Source organism: Scophthalmus maximus, chromosome 9 (genome assembly GCF_022379125.1).
Source record: "Scophthalmus maximus strain ysfricsl-2021 chromosome 9, ASM2237912v1, whole genome shotgun sequence".
NCBI classification, from domain to species: domain Eukaryota; kingdom Metazoa; phylum Chordata; class Actinopteri; order Pleuronectiformes; family Scophthalmidae; genus Scophthalmus; species Scophthalmus maximus.
This window is the reverse complement of record NC_061523.1, coordinates 15,479,668-15,492,824: the sequence shown is the minus strand read 5'-3', so window position 1 is coordinate 15,492,824 and position 13,157 is coordinate 15,479,668. Positions and strand designations below refer to the sequence as shown.

Here is a 13,157-nt window from a genome sequence, read left to right as displayed (position 1 = left end):
CCCAATGTATAAAGAAAAACTTACACTCTTTTTTTGCTGCTACACCATTTGTGCCCTATTATGATGTCTTTGTAGAAAACAATGCAGTTTAAATGTTGTATTAGTACAAATGCCAATTAATCAATTCAATGTCCACATGAAAGTGTATACTGCATCGTCAAACATATTGAAAATGATACCAGGACACAACCGTAATGTTACAGATGTTATTAAAGGAAATGTCTTATTTTTCATATAAACCTCTCATTTTCTTCCTGTCGCTGTTTATCCATGCGGTCGTCCTTGTGTCTCACATCCCTCTGGTTTGACCTCAGCCCCCCCCCGTTGCTTTTGTTTTAATCTCTCATTTGACGGTAATGAAAGGCAAACAGGCATTTTTGGTTACAGTGCCACCCTGTTGTGACGTAGTGTTATGAGACATAATATTGTTGCCTCGCCTCCTCTCCTCTGTTGTGCTGAGTCAGAAGCTTGTCAAGTACAAAGGTGTGAAGGCCCCACACTGTGCGTGTGGAAAATAACTCATTCACTAATATACAGTTATGAGGTAGGCTCCTGGGACTTTACTCAAGTATTTCCAGTTTGTGCTACTTTAAACTTTTAGTGGCAAATTAACTTGTTGGTTTTTTGTTAGAACTAAGCAAAGAGCAGTAACTTCAGGAACAGTGTATTTATGAATTTATGCCTTTTATGCAATTTATTAATAATAGTCAGAGGCCTTAAATGAAATCTAAAAAATAAATTTTGAAGAACTGTCAATGACTTGGTCTAAAGGATGAAGGGGAAACATATCATTTCATCATTGTTTCTTCCTCAGCTTTCTTATCTACTTGCACCAAGGAGCTACTCAAAGAATAAAGTGTAATTAAATATATCAAAATGTGATTTAAACTAACTTCAACGACATGAAATCAATTTCGCGACAGTCACAGGCTACTCTGCTAAGTGAGGTTAGGCAGCATCACCATCCGAGACAAACGGTTTTTCAATTCCTTTCTGTCTGGAACAATACTGCAGGAATTGACAATAAAGTTGATGACTTTCTAACCTGAACCTGAATCATATAGAATAAAAATGCCTCTCTCTAAATTGAATCTTCCTCATTCAGTTACAACATGAAAAAGACAAATAAATTCATCACCATTATGAGTTCTACTTTCATAGTTGTTAACTACATTTTGCAAATGCTGATACATATGAACTTTTACCTGGGTAAAAATGTGTATGTAAGTCTTTGACTGGAATAGTTTTAATATCATGGTAGTGCTTATTACTTTTACCTACTGTGAGAGAATATATTTACAATTATGTGCAATTGAGTCTGTTTGCAGAGTTGATAACCCCATCTGCTCTGTGCTTCTGTTTCACTAAGTTTCAGCGTTCACCCCAAATGATCACTTAACAAAAGTTGGTGTAGTCTGTGTGGTTTTCATATGAGGTGAGTTGCAGACTGATGAGACAGCATATTGTCTGTGGTCATACTGTGCCGGTCTGCACTGACACTGCTGAGCACCAGGCCTTTCGTCCTCCTGGCATCAGTAATGAGGATGATGGTGATGATGATGGTGATGATGACGGTGATGATGACGCTAATGATGACGATGATGGTGACGCTGATGGTGATGATGAAATTTGCGGGATAAATTAATGTCTGCAAAGGAAAGGAAATGAAAGGAACGGAAAGCAAAAGAGAGGAGACAGGACAAGAGAAAATATGAGAGGCAAGGAGAGGAGCTAATGCTGCTGCCAACCTTTCTGTCTGGAAGGGCATCATGCCAGTACTAAATATAGCTGCAAGATTAGGGAGACAGATGAAGAGAGAAAGGGACATAGTGACTCATGCATGATGCTACAGAAAAGATGCCTTTACTCCAAAATCTGCTTTTTTAAGCTCTGTGCTTGACAGAAACCCCAAAATGTGGAGAGACAGAAACATTGTCTCTGATCAGACTTTCCTGTGGCTTCCATTCATTAATTTGACTTTCCATGTTTTCAACTACAGCAGCTCACACGTCTCTGTCTCTCTCCCTCTACGCCTGCCTCCATCCATCTCTCTGCACCCCTCGCTTCAGCATCCATCTCCCTCTGTCTGGCTCAGTCTTTACACATGTGTCAGGACTTCCTGTATTTTTCCACTTTGCTTTCTCTGCATTCATAGTTGTGTTTTTCTAATGACTCCAGTCGTGGTTTCCTCTTGGCTTTTGTAGCAGCAGCTGTGTTGAAGCAGGTACTGTACGCTATCTGGTCTGCAAGTGAATGTTGTTAGATGGTATCAGCACTCCTGTGTGTGTGTGTGTGTGTGTGTGTGTGTGTGTGTGGGGGGGGGGGGGGGGGGGGGGGGGGGGGGGGTTGAATAAAAGAGTGAGTCAGAAAGAGGGAGATTGAGTTCACATTGTGCAGTGTGAGCCATGTGTGTTTGCTGACAGGAAAGTTAATGTTTTTGGACGTCTCTTGTGAACACAGTGAACTTTTTCACTTTATTTTACAAAACAAACAAACAGCGTTATCTCCAACCGAAACATGGATCCACAGGCCTCGTTTGTCTCAGTCAACTGAAGGACATCAGCCTTGATCAAAGATTTACTGTTCTTTTTACCTACATGGATAACTATATCTGTAAAGTCAGGTTGAGAATTTAGTGTGGACATGAAAGCCTTTCTCAAGACATTTAAATCCCCTCATTTGTTTTGCTCAATTGCCATAACCACAAAGTCCACTTTTATCAAAGTTTGATGAAAAATGTTTACATTCATTTTTATTTCCTTGTCATGCCAACACATTGAATTGGCCCATCCCTTTTGGGGATTACAAGACACTCCTAATTTACAAAAATGTACATCTTCTTCCTGTACCACATATACAACACATGGGAAACTAAAAATGTAAAAATGTTTTGACATTATTACACTGACATACATTATACCGTAGCAAAAGTAATAGGATCATCAAAGTCAGTAGGATCCATCCTCTGTGGACTATGAATGTCTGTACAAAGTTTCATGGCCATCCATACAATAATTGTTCACCAGATTGAAACATCAAATAATGTGTGAAAGCATAAAGAGGAGTGTTCTGAGGGAGAAATATGTTCAGTGGATTAAAGTGGGGTGTACAAGGAGTGGTGCAGGGCATAGGGGAGGGTGGGAGGCTGGGTTTTTTTTTGTGGTCGGGGGTCTGGCAGGTAAATAGGTGAGGGCATAGTTGTGGTCTGGCATGCTCGGTCCTGTCAGACGGAGGATGCGGGTACCAGTAGGAGTGAGGGGAGATCAGAGAACCTGCCGGATGTTATCTCTCTCCCCACCATACCATACGGTACCTGCAGGTTGACTCACCTGAGGCAGCAGCCAATCACATTCTCTCTTTGTCTGTCTGCTCATTCCTCCTCTGCTCCCTCCAACTAAAACGATTCATCTCACCCACAACTTGTTTTGCCTGCATCAGTCTGAAGTGATCCAAATGTCCTAGCTTTCTTTTTGTTATGATACAGTAAGTGCGCTATGTTCCTCTGTTTATAATGTTGATTTGATAACATACTATTTAACCCAAGAGTCCATATTCTTTCACCATAAGGCTCCAACAGACTCAACTTTCCCCCGATGTACAGGATTCTCTAACATTTACCCTGAGAAAAATGAATATCCAATACTATACAATTCACTGTTTGCATTTGGTGCAGTCTATTTTTATATCACAATAGATTTTCTTCAACTCTACTGTTGTAACAGTAAGACGTTTGATAGACAAAAATCCTATATCCTATATTTATTTGAACATGAAAATAAAAAACAAGCAATAGAAACTTGAAGTTGAAATATAGTAAAATAATGATCAACTCCACAATTTTACTAAAAGAAAATAGAATAGAAAATCACAAAAGGATAACACACGACATAAAAGCCAGATTCAATTGAACTTTTTTAATTTTACATTATATATGATGAGAAATGATGAGAAATATCAACGTCCCCCCTCTGTGAACAGAAGACAGGGGGACCCCTGGTGGTGGTTTCCTCCACCTGCAGGGATTTTCTGCCTTGGTAAAGTAGACGTGGCAGTGACGTCAACGCCGGAAATGACCCGGATCGGAACTTTAACTCCTACGGTGATTAGTTTTCACTAGAAACATCGGGAGCTCTCGAAATATGATCTAATATCGATTCAGGTAAGTTCTATCGAACCGTTTTTTTGTCTTTTAAATGAGGGTAAACATCACCGGGTCCGTTTAGGTCGAATTTTACGAAGGTGAAGCAGAAGAGACCGTATGAAAATACCGGTTAGCTTTCTGCAGCTAACGTTAGCCTGTTAGTCGGTGGGGCCGCGATCAGCTGTGTCGTGCTGGGGCGGCCTTCACAGACACTGTGAGGCTGCTCCTCACTCCGGATAATCATTCTGACCTAATCATGTGTATATTTAGCTCGCCCGCTGCTGTCTTTGTGAGTCGTGGCGGCCAACTGCCACTTGTCGCCTGGTTGTTGTCATTGTTGCTGTTTAGCTTAGCGAGCTGCGAGCTAACGGTTCCAAACCGTGTGTTGTCTCAGGTAAAGTTCCGACTGTCCGCGTGTGATCTGTCGTAAACCTTGTTCCGACGCGTCCCGTTTCAGACATGTACGTCCAGGTGTCCATGACGAACACCCCGCCTTGGATGTGAGTGCGTCCGCACCGCGGCAGGTCTGTTTACTCATCCGAAGCGGAGCAGGACCCGGCGGTTACTGAAGAGCCTCTCCCGGCGGCAGGATGACGTGCCGGGACCGGACCCTCGAGTTCCAGTCGGCCTGTAAATCTCTTCAGGGCAGACAGGTACGTTGGCACAGGACACCTGACTTCAAAGCACATTATTAAAAAGATTAATTCATGTTAATCACATAAAAGTGTCTGAGTTTAAACTCCACTGTTTCCTTTAGCGTTTTTGTAGCGTTGAGGAACTTGGTTTGGTTACTTTTGGTTTTGGTTCCTTGTTGATTCCCCTCTCAGGCAACAGCATCAAACAGAATAGGTGTTTTTTTTCCAGTGTTCACCAAATCTAAAACCAATAAAAGAAAATAGCTTTGGTATTTATTAACTACAGTAATGTCTTGATATATACAGTATGTCTTCAAAGTTGTAGTTCAATTCAGTTAATGTGACGTTTAGGGATTTATGAACTGGCCCTCAGGCCCATAGGAGAGTTGGGTAGTCCCAGGCTCAGAGCCTCTGAATGTAAAAAGTGACTGATATTTCTTGTTTGAAAGTCAAAGGGCGCATTTGAAAGACATCAAAGACGAGCAAAAGTACCCAAAAGTGGCACAAAACTATAACCAGAGATCTAGAAAGAGAATTGAATTTGGGTCTTCATAGGGCTTCTTAAGACGTGCAGATACCCTGATGAGAAATAGTGTTGTCTTCCACATGTATTACTCTTAAATCAACTGGCATCAAAATTATAATGGAACATTTCAGTCTGTCGGCAGTGCTAAGACATCCGAAAAAAACCAATAGTTGTTGTTCATGAGAAAGCACTAACATTTCAATTTACAGCTGTGTCACAATTCATTAACTGACATATGTGAGGAATCCTCATTGAAATGTATTACACGTTATATCTTAAAATGGCAGTATTGTCAATTTATTGTTTTCTTTGAAAACCTAAAACATCATATGGACTATATTTACCAGTTCCCACTGCTGACAGTGACACCACAAATATGACCACTTAGTTTGACCAACTGACCAAAAAGCATAGCATAAATTTCTACTAATAATAAGTAATATAATGAAGCACGTAACCTTTGTATTAGGAAATACATGGATCATTTTGTTTGCATAATTATTGACTACTACTTTTAGTAGGTCAATAGGAATCATTTAATTCCCCATCACACGACCCATTTATTAGTCCTAAATCAATGTTGAGAAGACCTGCCATATTTTTCCACCTCTAAATTTAGATTTCTCTCTGCATCTCATCTCTTGTCTCTTTCCTCCCCTGGCAGAATGGAGTCCAGCCCAGCAAACCAGCTCTCAGCGCTCTCAGGCATCGCAGTGACTTCACAGTTATGGCCAAGTAAGTTCCTCACAGTCTGTTTTGTCACGTGTTTCAACATCTTATGAATATTGGCGCTATGTACTTGTACTTTTATGTTGAATTTTATGGGTTGTATTATTTGTATTCAAACATTATTGTCCTCCCCATCCTTATTGCACATTTAACACAATTTTAATTCTAAATACTGTAATTTTATTATCACAAGTGAAATGAGAAGATTTACCCATTGCATGCCTGGCCTAGCTTATCTTATAGACTGTAAGCAGGGAGACACAGACACAGATAAAGTTGATATAATCTTTATTCTAACTCCTGGTAAGAATTCAACCAAGCATATTTCCCAGAGTGACAAAGAAACTAAACTTTTTGTTTGTTTCCCTGCAGGAGAATTGGGAAAGACTTGAGCAATACATTTGCCAAGCTGGAAAAGCTCACAATCTGTAAGTGTTCCAATAATGTTTTATTGGATGCAATTAAAGTGTTATAAAATTCTTGAGTTTGTTTATGATATCTCTCATTTTACATCATGTATTCTTTTATATTTTAGTGGCAAAGAAAAAATCTCTATTTGACGACAAGGCGGTGGAGATTGAGGAGCTAACGTACATCATAAAACAAGTGAGTTGAATTGGTAATATCCCGCGAAATGTGGTTTTGTAAACTACCATGCTAATATTCATGAATAGAGCAGCTATCTACAATCCTGGAAATACATTTCTGCCTCCTCTGTGTTTATGGTTTCAGGACATCAACAGTCTATACAAACTGATAGCACAACTGCAGGACTTGGTGAAGTCCCGCGGAGCTCCGGGTGGCCGGCATATCCAGACCCACTCAAACACCATAGTGGTGTCATTAAAGGTATATTTAACAAGGTCAAATTCACAACAAATTGTAAAGTTGCACTGAAGCTATTTTAAATCCTCGTAAATGTAGCTTCCATGGCCAGATTGGAACAAGAATTTTCTAGTATGGGGGGAAAAAACAGGGTTAAACTAACATTTGGAATTAAAAGATATTCTTTATTAATCAAGATGTTGTTTATTTTACTTTATCTTTTGTTGTCCACAGTCCAAACTGGCTTCAATGTCCAAAGACTTCAAGTCAGTCTTAGAAGTCAGAAAAGAGGTGAGCGATACTTCACATTTTCTGTACTTTGTCAATCAAAGTCAGAAAATGCAACTAAGTACAGTTTTGAATCAGACACATCATGTTTACCCCCTCCATCATTTGTTCCTCTGTTTTCCTGTAGAACCTGAAGCAGCAGCGTAGCAGGAGAGAGCAGTTTTCCCAGCCTCCTGTCTCGTCTTCTCCTCTAATGGCCAACAACTTCAGTAAGTCTAACTACATATTTTTTATTGCAAGGGTCTCGCATTAAAGTAATGGCAGCAACAGGAAAACAATGCATGCTGTTGTAGCTTCTTAAGGGAGTGTTCACTCTATACTGACACATTTTGTGCTGATGAAAATCCTTCACAAGGTTTGAACTTGGTCAGTATCAACGAGGGGCTGTCTTGGATTCAGATTACAGACTAAAAATCATCTCCTGCTGCACAGACAAGTGTCATAGGGAGTGTTAAGATTTTATTATAACATTCTGTTTTCAGGTTGGTTTCATACGTTGATTGATGTACCCTCATATTCGTCACAAATAATATCCCCAGTGTCTTTTCAGCATTTCTAAAATATCGGCCTTAACCTAAAACATTGCCCACATTTGATCAGTGGTCTAATACAGGAAAACTGTGCTGGCAGTTTCAGAAAGTATAGTACAGTGAACACGCCTTTATTCAGTGTTGGTTTTGTGGCAATATTCGACATATCTGGCTCCGGCCCAGTTTACATTTTGCAAAACAAATTGCTAAACAGGCTTCTTACCAGAGACCCTCTAATTAATACGGGGAGCTCAAGCGCTTCCTGTGTAGACATTTACACTGTCAGTAGAAGGTTCTGGGCAGCCTGTACTATTTCAGTATTTTTAGATTTTTTTTAATTTCAAGTAAAGTCTTAATTGTAAATACCTTTAAAATTCTACAAAAATACAAACACAAATTTACATTAAATGGTGATTAAGACTGTTTCTAACAAGTTATTGTAATTGACATGATCTTGGTGTAATTATAAAAATTAGCTTGATTATGATTCTCAACAGAGACTCATGGTAACATCCAGCACTTCTAACTTTTAAAACTACATCATTTTTTTCCATTATATTTAATTAGCATGTCAGCAAAAAGTTTTTGAAATAAAAATATTAAGATATTTATTTTGAACCCTTACAGGAGGCAATCGTCTCCTCGTAGCACGAGCTTGTTGTAAAAAAAAAAGCTGTCTTTATTACCATAGTATTAGGTTTTTTACTGCACTTATACCCATTCCTTTATATTTTTGAATTCCTATGTATCTACATTGGGCACATTACTGACTTAATTTATACAGAAATGGCACAGGTTGAACAGAAGCTTTGACTCCAGTGTACTTCTCAGAAAATCAGCTGTTGTAATGGGGAACTGCTCAAAGTCCTTTTGAATGACTTTTACTGTATCTGGTCCTCTATAATGCAAAAATTAAAAAATATTTTAGGGAGCCGAAAAAAAGGGGCCCAGGAGCCGCATGCAGCTCGTGAGCCACGCATTGACTACCAGGGCTATACAACCTCAAATTTAAAAGGTATTTCCCTGGAATGTTTGACTCTCCCAGTGGGTATAACTAGCTGTGTCTAACCGCTGTTCACACTGCTTTTCCCTTCTGCCACTGAGCATTTCAGTCTGATCTTTTTGAATGCGTGTTTGTGTTTTGCTTGTTGTCTCCTTTCAGAAAGCTCAGTCCTGATGCAAGATGAGTCCCAAAGTCTTGGGCATGTGGCCGTCGATATGGACTCTCAGACCAATCCCTTGCAACTCCAACTTATCGATGAGCAGGTAGATTGAAACCTTTGGTCTAAACTGTGATCAGATATGTAAACTTTGCTTTTATGTTCCCTGATGTGGCCATTTAAAAAAATCATGCTGACTGTCATTACAGGACTCGTACATCCAGAGTCGTGCAGACACCATGCAGAACATTGAGAGCACCATTGTGGAACTGGGCTCTATATTCCAGCAGCTGGCGCACATGGTTAAAGAGCAAGAGGAGACGATCCAGAGGTGAGATGGAGATTGAAACAGATGGAGTATCAAGGACCGAGGAAACTAAGGACATAAAAGAATGTTTAACAAGCAAGAACATGTTTTAAGAAAAAGAAATGGAGATAAATAAATGCAGACTAGTTTGAGAGTGAAGACAATCTCTTACATGTAATTCTCCTTTCAAAAGAATTCTGGAAATAATGAATTGGTGGTTGGATGGTTGAAATCATTAACACAATATATTAAAGTATATTTTTGATATACAAACATTATAAATACCATTGATATGAACAACTATATGGGAAATATCTGCAAAATCGAATGATTGAAGCAAAATGAAATGTTGTGTAGTTTGATTCTGTTTTTAAACGCTCAGTCTCACTGATCACTCTGCCTGTCGTGTGTCTCTTACAGGATCGATTCAAATGTGGAGGACACTCAGCTGAACGTAGAGGCTGCCCACACAGAGATCCTCAAATATTTCCAGTCAGTCTCCTCCAACCGCTGGCTGATGATCAAGATTTTTCTCATCCTTGTTGTTTTCTTCATCGTCTTTGTCGTCTTCTTTGCTTAACAAAAGGAGGAGCGGCTGAATGAAGTGGGAGAAGCACATTGAATGAGGGGAAGTGAAAGCGCAAACTAAAGCTGGACTGAGACGACATGTCCAGACGTCAGTTTTGAAGGACATGCTTCTCTGTCAAAGTGACGGTTTGACGGAGACTTGGGATCCAGTAATTCAGACTTGTCGGATTTTCCCAAACATCAGACTCTTGATCTTAATTCAACGATCCAGTGAAGAATGAAGATGTTGAACTCCAATTAAACTGATAAGATTATCTAAAATCCCCCCTTTGTATAGAGGGAGCAGACAACTGCTCTTCTACTCTGACAAACTATTCATAAACATTTAATCAAAATGGCTATAATTTAATGGTTTGATTCTGCAAACTGTCTTTTTAATTTAGATTTCGTTCTTTCTTTTCACACCTTCCTTTTTTGTCACATTTCAAAGCCAAACAACAGAACTGAAACTTATTCTCAGATTATTTTTGCTTCTTAGTTTGCCTGCTTTTTAGTGAAGAGAATGACCGACTGTGTTGCATTTATCTGCAATTCTACACCTAACACCATTCAGTTATGATGTGAAATATGTTTTTATCCATTTAAGTTTTGTTTTTCTTTCAAAGTCTTTTTGCCAAATGAGGACTCTTAATGAACTGTGACATTGTGGCATTTTGTCTCATGACACAGTAAGAAGGCAGTAAGAGCCAGCTTAAGGGGGCGTTACTAATATAATTCAGGAACGAAGCTGTACGAAATGTTTAGTTATGTAAGAAAACTGTTTTAAATTCAACCTTGGTTGCCAGCCACGAGGCAGGTTGAATTGATGTAATAGTGTAAACCTTGAACATTCAGTGCCGCAGGAAGAATACAACCTGTGAGTGTCAGAACAGGACCCAGGTTTGACATAAGTGATTTTGAAGGTGTGACACTGGTTTTGAAGGCCCACTGATAAAAGTGACTCATTCAGCAAGATTCCCTGGAAGTGTCTGGTTCGATATCCTTGTTGTTGTTGCTTCCCTTTATCTAATGCACAGGATGTTATTTAAATGACCACATGTTTTTAAGAAGAGAGAAAGCATTCTTCATATTTTTCCCCCAGTTTTTTCTTTTAGCCAAATGCCTTGACTTCAGTGTACAAAGTGAATATAGTGATAATGATGTAATGATAAGAAAAGTGCATATTAATAAAATAACAATGGGGTGCTGGCATTCATGGATGAGATTTTGTTGAGATAATAGGATTAGTCGGCAGTGATATAATTAGCCATGCTGAAGCTGACTGACAGAGAGGTGCTTAACAAGGTGACGCTGCAGTTTACATTCCAAATGTTAACGCCACAAAGGGTTATGGAATTTATTTTCCACTCTTTGTTTATTACAGTAAAGGCCCAGACAGATTAACATATTCATATTTTGCTTTGTCAACCATAATAAACAACAAAAGATCCATACATCTTGTGTCCCTCTTCTGTCAATACTGATAGATTTGAATAGTGTAAACTTAACATCTATCTCACATTAGTCTCAAATGTCACTCAAATGTACATTTAAACAAAAAAAAGGTCAGATTTGTGGAAAAAGCAGCTGTTTTAATCACAAAGAAGTGATGCGAACATTATGTATTTATCTCCCCAAAATACATTTTACATTCACAATGAAAAATACAATTACAAAGGTTGTAGTACTTCCCTGCAAGGTCTTGCTTGATGGATACAATATAGCACCTACTGAGTGAGCTGGTCATCCAAAGCAGCTGCTGAACATCCACATGAGGCCTGAGCTGAACTTGCCCTCATCTAGTGTCACCGGCCCTGTCTGTTATACAATATGTCCTTACTGGGACAGTTTGGGAGATGTGCATCATATGATCAGGAACTGTTGATTAGAGAGCATCATTTATTTGATTTTAGAAATAACCCCTGGGCACTTTGCTCGATAGGCATAATCTCTGGCATGCTCTTGCTCCTTCCCTTCATTGCCCTGGCCTTGATGGCCTCCTCCTCTCCTCCATCCTCCTCCTCCTCCTCGTCGGACCAGTCCACCTGCTGCTGCAGATCCCCCCTGGAGCCTCTCATGCCACCGCCCTTGAAGAAGTGCCCAGTGCGAAACTTTGTGCGGAAAGAAACGAAGGAGAGGCTCTTGCTGCGCTGCTGCTTCTCGAACGCCGGGTCCTGCGTCTGAAAGTATTTGTTTCCATTCACCTCGTCCACGCATTCACGCAGTACCGAGCGAAACAGCCGGGCAACCTCGTGAACCTCGGGCTCCATCTGCAACACCAGCCTCCTGAACCTGCAGTGGGAGTAAAACAAGGAATGATGAGGAAGAGGACCAGCCTAATCACTGAACAAATGAGTTTACAGAGCTTTACAGTCGCAACAAAACAAGACAGAAGCAAGTTCAGGAGTGCAAAAGAGACAATGGGGAGGGATAGGTGTGGCTTTAAACAGGTCCAGAATCTGTAGCCACGCCCTTGGCAGGATATGAGCTCTAATTATACTCAATTTTACTGGAAGGTAGATAAGATCAAATCAGTAAAATGTTTTTGTATAGTTTAATGAGAATTAGTTTGCATCAGTTAGAAGTCAACGATGAATTCAGCATGACCCTCCGTGGTTGTAAGGAAGGATAGAGCAGGTGCTTGAGCACTGTTTAGAAGCTCCTCTTGGGTTACACATGGGCATATTACTTGAAGATGTCATACATGTACTCTCCCAGTCTCCCAGAGAAAGAATTTGGTCAATAAAGTATCAACTTGTTTCAGAGTTATGGGTGTTGCAGGGATTGCGTTGTAGTTCTCTTCTTCTACATACTGTGGTGCAACTTGTCTCTCTCTTTCAGTGTCCAACATGTCTGTGTCTATCCATCTCTCAGGTCCTTGTGTGTTTCAGTCTGGCCGAGTTAAAGTTATGTAGTATGTCTGCCCATCTCTATATATCCCTGATTTTCCTGTTGTCTTCCTTACCTGACGATCAAAGGGCCGCACTGTGCCGGAGGGATCCTTGCACACAGGTCCTGCAGATCCAGTAGGTCGTTGGGTGTCAACTCGTAGGGCTGTTGGGTCGGGGCGTTGGCCAGCCAGCTGTAGTCGGCTGTGGAGGAGGAGCTGCGGCGACGGCGACGGCCCTCTGTCATCCTCTCTAAACGGATGCGTTCGGTGCGTTTCACCATGGCCCCAAGCTCCAACATAAGAGTATTTGTTACCAACTCCTCAGTGGTGCGCTGGCCAGGGACTTTGGGCTCAAGGGAGAAAACAGCGGACCAAGGAAACATCTTAAAGAAGGACAGAATTGGTGGAGAGTTGTGTCACAGGTTAGAGGTGGAAGAAGTAAAACGTTAGGCTTTGTAACTGGATGTGGCATTCACCATACATAACTTTAAGCAAGTGATAGGAACCATTAAAAATCACTGCAGTAGTCAGTCTGTTGACTATTTTACATTTTGAAAGC

General features: G+C 40.3%; 2 protein-coding genes across 4 annotated transcripts; one reads left to right on the top strand and one right to left on the bottom strand.

The window, feature by feature from the left end:
* Positions 1-4,001: 4,001 nt before the first annotated feature.
* Positions 4,002-10,920, top strand: stx5a (syntaxin 5A). 3 transcript variants are annotated; one of them, XM_035650181.2, is made up of 12 exons: positions 4,002-4,159; positions 4,599-4,794; positions 5,967-6,037; positions 6,404-6,459; positions 6,567-6,637; positions 6,764-6,880; positions 7,091-7,147; positions 7,272-7,353; positions 8,603-8,689; positions 8,837-8,940; positions 9,044-9,165; positions 9,562-10,920. In XM_035650181.2, exons 2-12 carry the CDS (start codon positions 4,732-4,734, stop codon positions 9,719-9,721), a joined length of 990 nt encoding a protein of 329 aa, XP_035506074.1. In that variant the 5' UTR covers positions 4,002-4,159; positions 4,599-4,731; the 3' UTR covers positions 9,722-10,920. The 3 variants fall into 3 exon arrangements, with proteins under 3 accessions (XP_035506074.1, XP_035506076.1, XP_035506075.1); XM_035650182.2 differs by lacking the exon at positions 4,002-4,159 and adding an exon at positions 4,205-4,430; XM_035650183.2 differs by lacking the exon at positions 8,603-8,689.
* zgc:162144 (RD3 domain-containing protein) lies at positions 10,208-13,157 on the bottom strand. Its single transcript, XM_035650184.2, has 2 exons — positions 12,674-13,157; positions 10,208-12,000 (listed from the first exon to the last, which is right to left on the bottom strand). The coding sequence occupies exons 1-2, from the start codon at positions 12,979-12,981 to the stop codon at positions 11,604-11,606; spliced, it is 705 nt and encodes a 234-aa protein (XP_035506077.1). The 5' UTR covers positions 12,982-13,157; the 3' UTR covers positions 10,208-11,603.